Raw genomic sequence first — 13,905 nt, 5'->3', positions numbered from 1 at the left:
CATGGAGAATGGACCAAATATATAGACAGTTGACCTTAGCTCAGCTCTAAAAGCCACGCCCCCTCAGAGGAGATTTTGGAAACAGAGGCTTCAGATCAACATGAAAAATGTCTTTTTAAGACATTTAGGTTGTGGGATTTGGGTTAAAAACTTCATAATCATAATTAAAACACTACTGGGAATGTTTTCTTTAATAAAAAAATGCCATAGGGCAACTGTAAAAGTTTACTCACATGGTCATGATGAACCAAAAAATTGCAAAAGAAAAACGTTTTCACAGCAACAACTAATAGTAATTGTTTAGTTTACATCTGCATAAGGCTGATGTTTAATGTGTTTGGGAGAGAGTATAAACAGAGGGATGACGGGATATCAGCTGAGGCTTACTTCCAGCCCCGACAGTCCCGCCCACAACTGAGAGGGAAATTTCTGATGAACTTCTGCTGCTCTGCAGAAACTATGTCCTTTTAATTTCGTCTAAAAACGGCGTCATCAAAAGACCACTATCGTTCAACAGAAAAATATATAATTGGAGTGCGACTTTATGGGAGGTAAAGGAGCAGGAGGAGCTCAAACCTGCGACGTTTGCACATCTCTGTGGCCAGCCCACCCCACCCCCCCGCGCGCCTGCTCCCGCGTGCGCCGTCGTCGCCTCCTCTCCCCCCTCCCCTCAAAGAGCGCAGGATCCAGAGCGCGAGCGCACAGAGAGCGGGGATGGCAGCCGAGGAGAAGCAAGCTCCGGCACCCGAGCTGACTCCGGAGCACGGCGGGCACATCCCGAAGAGGCACGCGCGGGTCACCGTCAAATACAACCGGCGGGAGCTGCAGCGGAGGCTGGACGTGGAGAAGTGGATCGATGAGAGTCTGGACCGGCTGTACGGGGGCCAGGTGAGCTCGGTTCTGGAGATCAGGAACACCCGAAGCTTCTGAATCCAGAGGCTGACCTGGGATCTGGCATGAGTTTATGACAGCTTCTTCTAGAAGTTCACCGTCACATCTGCAGTATGGGGTGCTGGGGAGGGGAGGGGGGTAGCCTGGTTCTCCTTACAAGGCCATGCAGCCCCACCCTGCTGTCCCATCCTGACTCCGGAGCTGTGGCCTTACATGGGCAGCAGGGAGCAGAGGGACTGATGGGAAAGAGGAAGAGGAAATGAGGAGGGACTGAGCTGCTGTGGGTCCCTGGAGGAGGTAAAGGGATTGTGTGATGGGTGGGGGGTTGGGGGCTGCACAGGAGCTGACAGGAGCTCCAGAGAACACTCAGACACTCCAGGATCTGTGAAAAGCGATTCAGCTTCTTCTGCATTGCCTCTTATGATGGTTCTTGAGTGTTTTCTGTCCAAACGTGTGGGTTCATTGATGCAGATGATTCCTTCCAGTCAGCACAGTGACTGTTTGTTTAACCTTTGTGCTATCCTGTGGGGTCCACATGACCCCACTCCCAACGTTGACATGCCAGCACAAGGGTTAAGAGGGGAGCATCAGGCATGCATGTCTGCTGGTCTCAGAGCTCTGCAGAAGTGACCGGCTATGGAGCTATTTTGGAGCCATAAATTTTTGAAACAAAAAAAAAAGTGAAAAAAATATTGGTGTTTGGCCAATTTTTTTTTTAAAAATGTCCCAAATTTTTTGCTATTGTAAAATAACCTTAATTATTTTCAGCTGCAGATGTTCTCTTTTTTAGGTTTCAAAACTCAATTTCAACATTTTTTTGTTTCAGAATCTCAAAATGTTGGCCCCGTTGTGGCACATTGGGGCGGGGCTAACACGAAGGACCAATCAAAATCAATGAGGGTGGTATCTTCCGTCAAGGTGCATTCACTGAATACTGAGAACTGTGATAATTACGGTCAGAAAATGGCTGTTTAAAAGTCTGTACTACCATAGTCTGAAGTTGTTGTTGGACATGCGACTTGTAAGCGATTTTGACCTCTATAAAAAGGGCTTTAAAAGTGCTGTCTGATGGTCAAATTAAAATAAAACTGTTTAATTCTTGAAATATAGTCAAAACCCAGCTGTTTTTGACTATATTGCCCCCTAAAGACTGAATTGAGGTATTACAGTTGAATTTCGTGGTTGGTCAAACCATGTAAGTCCCACCTCATGATCTGCAGCCCCAGTAATGATAACAGTCCTGCCTCCAAGCCCCGCCCCTCTGACTGGATTTTCAAATTTCAGCTGTGGGTGGAGTCAGCCTCCAACTTCCCTGTTTGGTTATCCTTTAAATGCCAAATTAGCCTAAAAAAAGGAAAAAAGTGTAAGTTAGCCAAAATAGCTAGCATGCAGCTGAAATTTTAGCTAAACAACAAATTTGTCTCCATTCATCTTCTTGTCCGCATCTTCCCTTTCGGGGTCGCGGGGATAGCCCCCGGCTGCTGATGGGCGAAGACGGGGTTTACACTGAACAGGTCGCCAGTCTGTCACAGGGCCACAATCACACACCCATTCACTCTCACATTCATAAAAGAATCTTAAGTTAGCCAAAATAGCTAGCATGCAGCTGAAATTTTAGATAAACACCAAATTTGTCTTAAAAACTAAAAAAAATCTTAAATTAGCCAAAATAGCTAGCATGTTGCTGAAATATTAGCTAAAAATAGCCTAAAAAACCCTATAAATGCCAAAATAGTCTCTACACTCCAACCCTATATGATATAAAGTAACACCTAATTGACTATTAAATTAGTCATCAACAATTTTAACAGTCGATTAGTCGTCGATTATTCGACTAATCGTGGCAGCCCTATCGTGAACCATAAAACCGACCGCCAGGATGAACTCTGAACGTTTGTGTTGACTCCAGGAGGAGGAAATGCCGGAGGAGGTAAACATCGATGAGCTCCTTGACCTGCCGAGCGACCGGGAGCGAGTCCAGAGGCTACAGGTGAGACGCCGGGCTGACGTCACCAATGCTTTGGTGACCAAACCGATGCTGCCAGCTTCTGACCGTCTGTCTGTTAACAGGATCTTCTTCAGAAGTGCAGGAACAGCACAGAGGTATGTATCAGCCCAAAATGTGGGTATGAGTCCCTCCATCAAAACCTGAAATAAAGGGTCATGAGACACTTGAAAACATGATATCTGATACAGTGGTGGATGATGGGTAACTAAAACCTTGTGGAGACAGTAGTCATGATGTTGTGGTGACAGAACAAGAGGTTCTTTCTTCTGAGATGATCACTAATAAATCTGTACGACAGAAGCAGAAACTGCGGAGTGTCCAGATGAGGTGTCCTTGACGTCACATCATCCCAGCTCTGAAATTCAGAGAAAAGCTTCCTCTATTCCACTTGTGTCAAGGTCAAGGCCCGGGGGCCGGATCCGGCCCTCCGGATCATTTTATTTTATTGTTATCAACGGCCTGATGTTATCTTACACTTATTTCTAACTTGTATAATTGTGACAAAATATATTTTTTATGGAGAGTAAAATATTCAAAGTTAAGGTTTAAACTGGTTTATTCTGGAATAATATTCCTGCCTTTTTATTATTCATAATTATGTTAAAAAGTTATGTTTTTAAAGTTGTAAAAAATTGACATTTTGATAGCTTTTTGGACAATTTGGCATTTAGTAGGATTTTTTTTAGGCTAATTACGAGTTTAGCTAATATTCAGCTACATGCTAGCTCTTTTTGCAAATTTGTTTTTTTTTTCTTTTTTTTTTAACTGTTTAGGCTCTTTTGTAGTTTAACTAACATTTGCTACATGCTAACTGTTTTGGCCAACATAGGCTTCTTTGAAAAAGTTTTTTAGGGCGTTTTGGAGTTTAACTATAGTATCTGCTACATGCTAGCTGTTTTGGCTAATATCTGCTTTTTTAAAAAAGTTTCTTGACTATATTGAAGTTAGGCTAATATTCAGCTACATGCTAGCTATTTTGGCCAGTTTAGCTTTTTTTTATTTTTTTTGGATGTTTTGGAGTTAGGCTAATGTTTACACGCTAGCTGTTTTGGCTAATCTACGTTTTTTTTTATTTTTTATAGGCTAATTTGGCATTTAGCTAATATTATAGCTGGTTATCAACGTTTTCAACTATCAGCTTCAGTGTTTTTAGCTATCAATTTCATCATCTTCAGCTATCAGCACTAGCATCTTCAGCGGCCAAATTCAGCTTACAGCATTCACACTAGCATTATCACAGGTAATGCTATATATCTAGTTCTTAGTTATGTTAAAAAGTCACAGTTTTAAAAATGTAGTTTCAGAGTGTTTAATGAATGTTTATCTTGTTCGGCCCGTGACCTCAGGTGTGTTTTGGATTTTGACCTCTTGTGCGATTGAGTTTGACACCCCTGATCTGTACTGAACCTCTGACATCATCAGCTGGAGACCTGTATCTATGGAGGATTTCCTGCTGTGAGGCTGCATTCCTCAAACCTCATCAGGTTTAGATTGCAGCACCCAGAAGATGATACCACAGGCGTTCATGACAAACCGCGAGCAGAGCCGGCGTGCAACGACATCATCTGATCTTCTGTCCCACACAATGGCCGTCTGTGCTCTGCTATCCTTTTCTCTCCAGAAACAATCCATCCTTTGGGAACATCAGCGCACGGTGCCAGCTTAGAGCTTCAGTCGAGGAGGGGCTGGTGGAGCCACTGCTTCCCCCCTCTGATGAGAACAAATGAAATCATCTGTTTGACAGGGAAGTGAAAGGAGCCAGTTCCACAGAAACGACACTCGTTTTTTATCTGATCATTTCTGTCTTCTTCAGAAAACGTTCACATGCTTTTCTCTTACGTTTTGCGCTGGAAGCTGGCATTTCCTGTTTTTATGACTTATAAACAGAACACAAAAGAGTGACTTTGAAACTCAGAGGAATCCTGGTCACACAGAACAGTCTGAATGTGTTTGTGTACAAAGCAAACGCTGCGTTAAGACCAGACTCCGGACACTCACATGTAGTGCTGCCAGAGTTTGTGGAAGGAGATGTTCTGCAGTCTTGTTCTTAGCAGCTGTTTTAGATTTGTTCTTTAAACAAACGCTTTGGAATCTGATGATTTCTGTCCAGGTTACAGAAAGGCTGAGACAGTATTTAGTGGGACTGGTGCTTCTGGTTCTTATTGCGTCCTCTGCAATGTTGCCACAACATCCCACATGCAGGCGTGAGTTTGTCAGCAAGCCGTTCGGCTCAGATTTCACAAAAACAGACTAAAATCTGCTGAAGAGATGAGGGAAACCTTACCCAGAATCGTCCTCCTGGTTAGGGTCCTTCTGTGGTTCTGCTGGTCGTCTGTGCATGAGAAGGAACTGATGCCAAAATGCATCAACGTTCAGACTGTTTGAAGCAGCTGAATGTGTCACAATAGTAACACTTTTTCATTTCTTAATGAATTCAAAATCTTCAGACAAGTCAACTGGATTTTAACTGGTTCTTAAATATACAGAAGCATAAAAACACACGTCATTCCCAGAGAAACTTTACCTGTCAGGTGATTTATTATTTATTTCAACATTATATTTGAAATAATGTGACTTTATTCAGCATAAACCTGTTAACCTCGTGCTCTCCTATGGAGTCCAGAAAGCCCAACCCATATAGTGGTGTGTGATCCTCCCATGACAAAGTTGGACAGGATTTTATGTCTGCCACAGACACTAGTGAAGATAAAAATTCCTTTGGAAAAAACAAAACTTCAGCACACTGTCTTGTGGGGTCCAGATGACCCCACTTTCAACATTATGAATGCTAGGATAGCACAAGGGTTAAGACTTAGTTTTTAGCTGCAATAGTCTCACCCATTGACTGTTTGAGAGAACTGGACCGAGCAAGTGTGATGACATCCATAGAAAACAGTTTACTTCTGGCTCCAACCATATGAAGTCAATTTAGTCGGCATTTTTCCGCGACATGGATGTCGCCATGTTGGAGCCAGACGAGGTTAGTAAGCAGTGATTGGTCTGACTCAATGTTTCTATGGTAACTACTGTCACCAATCAGGAGTGAGCTTTCTCAAATTCCACACCTCTTCCACTGAAAGAGAATCTGTCAATATAACTTTGAAGGTGGAGCCGGTGGGCACCACATGCTCTTACTGAGGCATCTGATTGGTCAGTTTATAACTTGGATAACTTGCAATAAAGAAGAAATATTTAAAAAAAAATTATATATATATATATATATATATACTAGAGCTGTCAGGCAATTAAAATTTTTAATCGCGATCAATCTCATTGACCGTAGTTAACTCGTAATTAATCGCAGATTAATATGTGACCTTTTTTTTAGGCAAAAAAATGTGTGCTTCGTGGAATTTAGTAGTTCTACATTAATTATGAAAACAAGAATGACAAAATTAATAGTTTTCATCAGAAATACTTTATTTTGTAACATTTTATTGAGATAAACTTTCTTAACAATAAAAGCCTGTAACATAAAATGCCTAACAAAAGCCCAAGTGCATTGAAGGGCATTTTAAATTCAAAACTTCAATCAACGTTCAGTAAAATAAAATTAAAAACATCAAAAATAACTTTTCCATAACACTTTCATGTTCATTTTTTGTCAGGACCAAATCCTTTCCTCCTCTGCTGAACTACAGTAATAAATGAAATAGAGATTTATCATTTCCAATTAACTTTTGTTTTTTAAAACATTAAAGACTGAGAAAAGCGGGATACTCTGTGGATAGTTTGACAGTCTGTTACTGCCGCCGCGTTCTCTGGCTGCAGCTCGATGCACCGACGTGTCCAGCGGAGCTCACGGATGAATATGCCGGCAGACAGACCGCTATGCTGGGGCTGGATCACGCTTAAACCTCCAGAACATTTAAAACGTCCCCCGGTGAGCTTGCTGTTCGGAACGTCGGGGGTCCGCAGCTCTCGGGATGCGGCGCCAGACGCGAGCCGGTACCACCAGACGTGGTACTGGACGCGAACCGGAGTTAGGGTGCAGGAGCTCTCCGCGTCCTGGTGCCGGTCCGGTTCTAGCTAGCAGCTCGGTGGTTGGAGACCCGCCCGTGATCTAGTGAGAGCAGCCGGTGAGTTGGAGGGCGGGACGCCCGCGCGCGCGGTGTGGAAAGGCACGTATGAGAAAATCCGCGATTAATGCGTCAAAAAAAATGTTGACAGCCCTAATATATATATATAGTAATCCCCCATTATTCCCAGGGGTTAGGACCGGGGATTTCCAGGAATATGCAGATAAGTGTTGCAGCGACAGCGTAGGCTACTTTATGACAGACATGAGGACTGTCACTCTGTGCCTTAAGACCAGGAGCGCGAGCTTCCTCGTTCATCAAATGGGCTAATAAACACCTGCTCTGGATAATAATTATCCTACGCAAATCTCTTCTACAACATTTCTTAATTTCTTCTGGCTGCTTTTGAGTCAGCTGATGCCATTTCTCTATGCAGAGGCATAGAGAGAGGTGGCTTCCTGAAGGTTTTTCATATTTAGATCATCCTCTTAACCTCTGAGTCCTTGTAGAATTGATGGTTGTCCCTTAAAAATATATATTTCTAACAACCCTAGCACTACAAATGCCCCTACAAATGGAGGGGTAGGATGAAGGGAAGAATTCAGAATGGGCCTAAATGTCTTAGAAAACATACACTTAAGTTGAACTCAAACTCAAATCAGAAATGAAACTTGTACTGGTATTGTCCAGAGTTTCTGCAGGTTGGGCGTGCTTTTTAAAAATCTGTCCGTTAATATGATTGTCCATAATATCCTACTGGACATCTTTAACTTGTGATAATGATAAAAACAATAATATTTAAGTTCTAATGGGATAAAATATGAAATTGTGTCTAATCACATCATCATCAAAAGTGCAACCAGCAGCTGTTGTTAAATAACGTAAAATCCTTAAAAAAATATCAAATTAAAAGCTCCTAGATCGTAAATTCTTTTGTTCCAAATCTCTTTCTGAATAGTTTTATTGTTATGTTCACGATCTCATAACCCCCCCATCCCCATATTGGGGGCGTGGCCTCACTCTCAGCTGTTTTTGAACCATGTTCTGGTTCCTCAGTCTGTCATCAAGAAGATTATAGAATCATGACAGAACAGATCAAACCTTTCATGGATCTCCTCCCTTCAGGTTTTCATCGAGGAGCTCCTGGTGAAGCTGGAAGGCGTTCACAAGCAGAACGAGCTGCAGAGTGAGGGCATCGAGCACCCGGTCATCTGCCACAGCCACCCTCGCCACGAGCCCTACCACTTCAACAACCACCAGCACCACCTCCAGCATACCCGAGGCAAAAACCAGAGCCTCTGATGCCGCCAGAACCCATAATGCACTTTAACTGTCTGACATGAAACAACCACAGGCATGAAAACCACTAGCATCCCGAGCATTTCAAAGCTGAGCATTCAGTCTTCAAAATCATCTCCGTTAAAATGAACTATTTTATGTTTCTAACACCATCCTTTATATATGAATATTATTTTATGGAGCAATTCCTTCGTAAATGGATAATTTCAGAATCACTGACTGTGTGAGTGTAAGGTAGACTTTTATTAACCTAGAAACAGGTGTTTGGGGCTAAATAAGGGACAATATTATTTGAAACCCAAATAAAACAACTTTAAAAAAAATGGTGTTTGGCCAAAAAACATTTTGATATTCTAAAGTAAACTTAATTATTTTCAGCTTCAAGTTTCCTGTTTTTTAGGTTTCAAAACTCAAAATTTTAATTTCAACTCTTTTTTTCCCACTTTAAACTCTTTTTTTCGGTTTAGAATCTAAAAAATGTCAGTTTCAAAACTTTAGTCCCACTTGTGGTGCATTGGGGCGGGGCTAACACGAAGGACCAATCAAAATCAATGAGGGTGGTAACTTCAGTCCCGGTGCTGAAATTTTCTGATTCGAAACTGAAAAAAAATGAGTGGAAAATAAAAGATTTGAAATTGGAAAAAAAAAAGTTTTAAAATACCAATTTTGAGTTTTGAAACCTAAAAAACAGAACATTTGAAGCTAAAAAAATATTTAGTTTATTTTAGAATAGCAAAACATTTTAAATAATTTTTGGCCAAACACCAATATGTTTTTTTATTTGGGTTTTCAAATAATATTGGCTTCAATTTAGCTCCATACAAGTGAGGGCTAAAATCTGATTGGTTAGAAACGTTCATGAGATTAAACATTCTGATTCTGAGGGCTGTGAGAGAAGCTGACAGAACAGTTGGAATGATCTAAAATATATTTTGGACAAATGTACAATGTATATATACATACAGTATATATAAAAACATTTCTCTGTGATTTAGATTCTTCTTTTCAGATAATTTTAGGCCTTCACTGAAGGCTTTGCAGGCCCTGACGGTACGCCAGTGATGAAAACTCAAGCATCAAGACGGGATTTACATCTTATTTCTTAATCTGGTCTGACCAGTAGAGGGAATATAGTCACGGCATTGTTTCATCCCCAACATCTTTTAATGTTAGCTGTTTGATGAGATTTATTGATGCTGAGAACATCCAATCAGAGCGCAGCATTCTGCATAGATGGATCTGATGGAGAATTGTTTCATTGTGTTGGTTTGTGACATTTGTGTTAAAGGGTTTTGTTTGTTAGAATCTAGTCCATCCGTGTTGGATTTACCCTCACGCTCAGAACATCACCCTCTTTTGAAGACCAAGTTTGTCAGAACCTCATGCAGGTCCAATTCATCCTGAAAAACCATCAGTGCCCCTTTTACTGGCATGATTCTTTTTTGGGGTTTTTAACTTTTAGGAATGAAATACTGCAGATCTTTAAACAGTTACTGAATTAGTTACAGAGACTGAAGCTGAGGCTGCTCTCTCTGTGGACTTTGTGAAGTGTGTGATTCAAGCTTGTGTGTATTGGCACATATTTATCTGGATCAGGAGTGTCAAACTCAATCGCACAAGGGGACAAAATCCAAAACACACCTTCGGTCACAATAAACATTTATTGAAAACTCATTTTTAAAACTTTAAAACTGTAACTTTTTAACATAATTATGAACTAGATACATAGCATTACCTGTGATCATGTTAGTGTGAATGCTGTAAGCTGAATTTGGTCGCAGAAGAAGCTGAAAATAATAGCTAAAAATGCTGAAGCTGAAAACTCTGAAGCTGAAAGCCAGCGAAAATGTTAGCTAAACTCCAAATTAGCCTTAAAAACTAAAAAAAACAAAACTTAGGTTAGCCAAAACAGATAGCATGTAGCTAAAATAATAGCTAAGCTACAAAATAGCCTAAAAAATCTTAGTAAATGCCAAAATAGTCCAAACACAAGAGCTAGCATAATGACAATTTTAAAAACTTATAAACTGTAACTTTTTAACAAAATTATGAATAATAAAAGGCAGGAATATTATTCCAGAATAAATCAACTTAAACATTAAATAACTTTAAATATTTTACTCTTGATTAAAATATATTTTGTCAAAATTATACAAGTTAGAAATAAGCGCAAGATAACATCGGACCATTAATAATAATAAAATAAAATGATCTGGAGGGCCGGGTATAATTACTACGAGGGCCGGATCCGGCCCCCGGGCCTTGACTTTGACACGTGATCTAGATAAACTAGCTCTGAAGACTCGGCCTCAGCAGCCTCTCTAAAAGGACTCCTTGAGTTGTGTTTTTTTTTTCTTTGGTCAATAAGTTTGTGACTTCCATGTTGAACAAAAGCAGAGATGTTGCAACATTTCTCTTTCTTTGGCTCAGACAGCTTCTTCACATCTGTTTGGAATTTAGTTAGATGTCAGACTTGTTTACATCGGCTCAGGAGGCCTCGGCACAGGGAACAGTCCGTGTTTAAGCTGCTTTTACGCTCTAACACTGGTGTTTTGATGTTCTTTGACTTAACATTTCAGCCGTTATCAACATAATTCCAGCAGATTCAGAGAAATTACATTGTTATGTGAGAACATAGCTGTTAATCCAGTTCCTCGTGATCCGAGGAGGCGCCGTCTCCTGGGCTGCAGATGTGAAATGTTCCTCCCAACCTCTGAGCTGATGGTCGACTAAAGCAGGTTTCTAACCCCTCTGACTGCTCACCATCTCCACTGACTGATAACACGCCTCCAATGATGACGGTTACTTTTTGTCAAACTGATAAATGACCCTGCAGTGATGTTTCATCGCAACAATGAAGTTGTGGCTTTCATGGGGTGTAATGCCAGTTGTTCAGTCATGTCACACACAACTAAATGTTGATTTTCTGCAGAAACTTTATAAGGCTTATTAATAAATACAAATTTTGATCAGTTTTGCTGTTTGTGTTTTTTTGCTCAAACTGCAAAAGAAAAAAGAAAACAAATACAGACATCCTCTAATAATTTAAAAAAGTAAATAGCATAAAAAGCAAATATATTTTTGTTTACTAACTTCTTTCCTTAATTTAGTATTTTACTTTAAAATAGTAATTTATATTTTAAGTAGACGGTGACGTCAGACAAAATGGCGACTGTAAAGTTACTTCTGGTTTACCAGTTTAGACACAATTTTACATAAATAATAAAAGATAGCCTAATCAACTGTAATAAAAAATTGTACAATAGTCATTTTATAAATGTGAAATGCTCCCACCTAACAGTATTCCTCTCTTAGATCATTCACAAATCAAAATACAGATTTATTTCTTACAATTTTGGAGGTTCTACTGAAAATATCAACCTGTCATTTGAGCAGATATTGTTTCCCTTACCAAAAATAACTATACTCAAATTTGTTTTAAGTATACTTTTTATAAGACAAAAATTAAGAAGGTATGTTTTTAGTTTACTTTTTAGGCAGGAGATGAACTGTAAAAGTTCATGTATACAAGTTCATAAGTTCATGCTAAGTACACTTGGATTATACTTAGAATTAAACTACAAGTCTAAATATGTTTAGCCAACATTTGTTACTGTCATTAAACATTTTCTTACACAGTATTAAAAGTGGAGTGGATTCCAGGCGGACGCCTAGGGTGCCATCTGCTGGAGAGGGTGCCAATTTGCAATGATTTTTTTATTTAACAGTTCAACACAGCACTCATTTTGTGTAAAATGTACAAAAGTTATTCAATTAAAACCATGAATAAAGTGTGCAGAAATCATGTTTCACACAGGGCACCATGCAGCCTGAGTACATGTATTCTTGGGAAATTTCCAATATATTAAAATCTATTTTAATACACTAGTCAGTAGAAGTTTATTAGAACTAATATTTCACCCGAAAGAGTGTACTTCTAAATATACTTTTATAAGGTGGGCCAATTTAGTAGCAGGAAGTAGTTGTTAGTTAATGGCCAGTATACTTTTGAAGTGTACTTTGTAGACTTAGGTCAATATACTTTTCTATTTTTAAGTATACTGTAAGACATATACTTAAAGTATACTTGTTTTTGGTAAGGGTCTAACGTACAGGGGTCAAACTCCAGGCCTCGAGGGCCGGTGTCATCCATGTTTTCCACCATCCTGCCGTTGAAGCTCCTTATTGGCTAAGCACACCTGATCCAGGTAATCAGCAGCAGATAAGGCAGAATTTTTAGAAACCAGCAGGACGTCGGCCCTCGAGGCCTGGAGTTTAACACCCCTGGTCTAACGGGTTCTGTTTTGGCTGATGTTATTTGTACGTATTTTAAGAACGATCAAGCTCAAAAACTGATGGAAAATTATGTTGGCCATATTTTATAGACTACGTGCAGCCAAAATACACACCGCTTCATGTCCGCACACATTTAGTTGCTTCCAATGCTTTTTAGCTGTTGCTTTCAGGCAGGGGTGTCAAACTCAGTCACATAAGGGGCCAAAATCCAAAACACACATTAGGTCACGGACCGAACAAGATGAACATTTATTGAACACTCTAAAACTACATTTTTTAAACTTTAAAACCATAACTTTTTAACATAATTATGAACTAGATATATAGCATTACCTGTGATAATGCTAGTGTGAATGCTGTAAGCTGAATGTGGTCGCTGTCAGCATTAGCATCTTCAGCTTCCAGCATTCACAGTAGCATTGTCACAGGTAATGCTATATATCTAGTTCATGATTATGTTATAAAGTTACGGTTTTAAAGTTTTAAAAATGTAGTTTTGAGTGTTCAATAAATGTTTATCCTGTTCGTCCCGCGATCTAAAGTATGTTTTGGATTTTGCCCCCTTGTGCAATTGAGTTTGACACTCCTGTTTTAGACTTCATTCTTCTGCATAGAGGAGAATAAACACGTTTTTTTAACAGGAGAAAACCTCTTCTGTCTGAAACAAGACGCTGCAAAACATGGAATCAATTCTTTAATATTCACAAGTTCACAGTTTGAATAAATATCCCTTTCTACTTTAAAGTTCCATTCAAAACCACCTAACTGTTAATATAAATAGAAAAATGAGGAAATCCTAACAAGGGACTTTAAGTGACATCCTTGATTTAATGAACTTCTTTTAGAAATCTGAGTGAAGAGTGGGTTGGAATTAGTTTATTAATTCTGTGAGACCCAGTTTTTGTCTAAAACAAGACAAACTGAGTAGATTTACAGGTGAACCGCAGTCCCTCTGTCTGCCACTGGGTGGCGGGACACCATCACAAACACAGGGGGGTGTCTTCCATCACGGTCTTTACTGCAGACACTTTCATGCAAAGTCATTCAAGTGTTTATCCTGACGTGAAGCTGCAGCTTCAGGTGCTTCTCTCTGATTCTTGCTGAATAAAAGTCTGTTAGTGTCTGTGGGTTCTGCAGCTCCACTGACACTCAAAAGGTCCTAAACTGTGAACCTGAGCTCATTCTGAATCCATCTGAAGGAAAAGTCGGGAATTCTTCAGGAGACCTCTGACTCCGAACCCTCGGTTTTCTGTGGAGGTTGCTCAGATGCGTGCACAGGCGCCGGAGCTGATAAAACGCAGAGGAATGTCCTGTCCTCCAGCAGCAGTGTAATCAGAGGGGTCCCTGGGGGGGCGGGGGTGTGTGTTTGTGTGGGGGGTGCAGGACTGGGTA

The 13,905-nt window shown here is 40.1% G+C and overlaps 1 protein-coding gene across 1 annotated transcript; it reads left to right on the top strand.

The window, feature by feature from the left end:
* Positions 1–682: 682 nt before the first annotated feature.
* Positions 683–8,531, top strand: ppp1r14aa (protein phosphatase 1, regulatory (inhibitor) subunit 14Aa). Its single transcript, XM_024260598.2, has 4 exons — positions 683–888; positions 2,801–2,881; positions 2,962–2,994; positions 8,044–8,531. Exons 1-4 carry the CDS (start codon positions 715–717, stop codon positions 8,218–8,220), a joined length of 465 nt encoding a protein of 154 aa, XP_024116366.1. The 5' UTR covers positions 683–714; the 3' UTR covers positions 8,221–8,531.
* The last annotated feature ends 5,374 nt before the right edge of the window (positions 8,532–13,905 follow it).

This window comes from Oryzias melastigma, linkage group LG14, assembly GCF_002922805.2.
Source record: "Oryzias melastigma strain HK-1 linkage group LG14, ASM292280v2, whole genome shotgun sequence".
Taxonomy (NCBI): domain Eukaryota; kingdom Metazoa; phylum Chordata; class Actinopteri; order Beloniformes; family Adrianichthyidae; genus Oryzias; species Oryzias melastigma.
The sequence above is the reverse complement of the archived record's forward strand: the minus strand, read 5'-3'. Positions and strand labels throughout refer to the sequence as shown.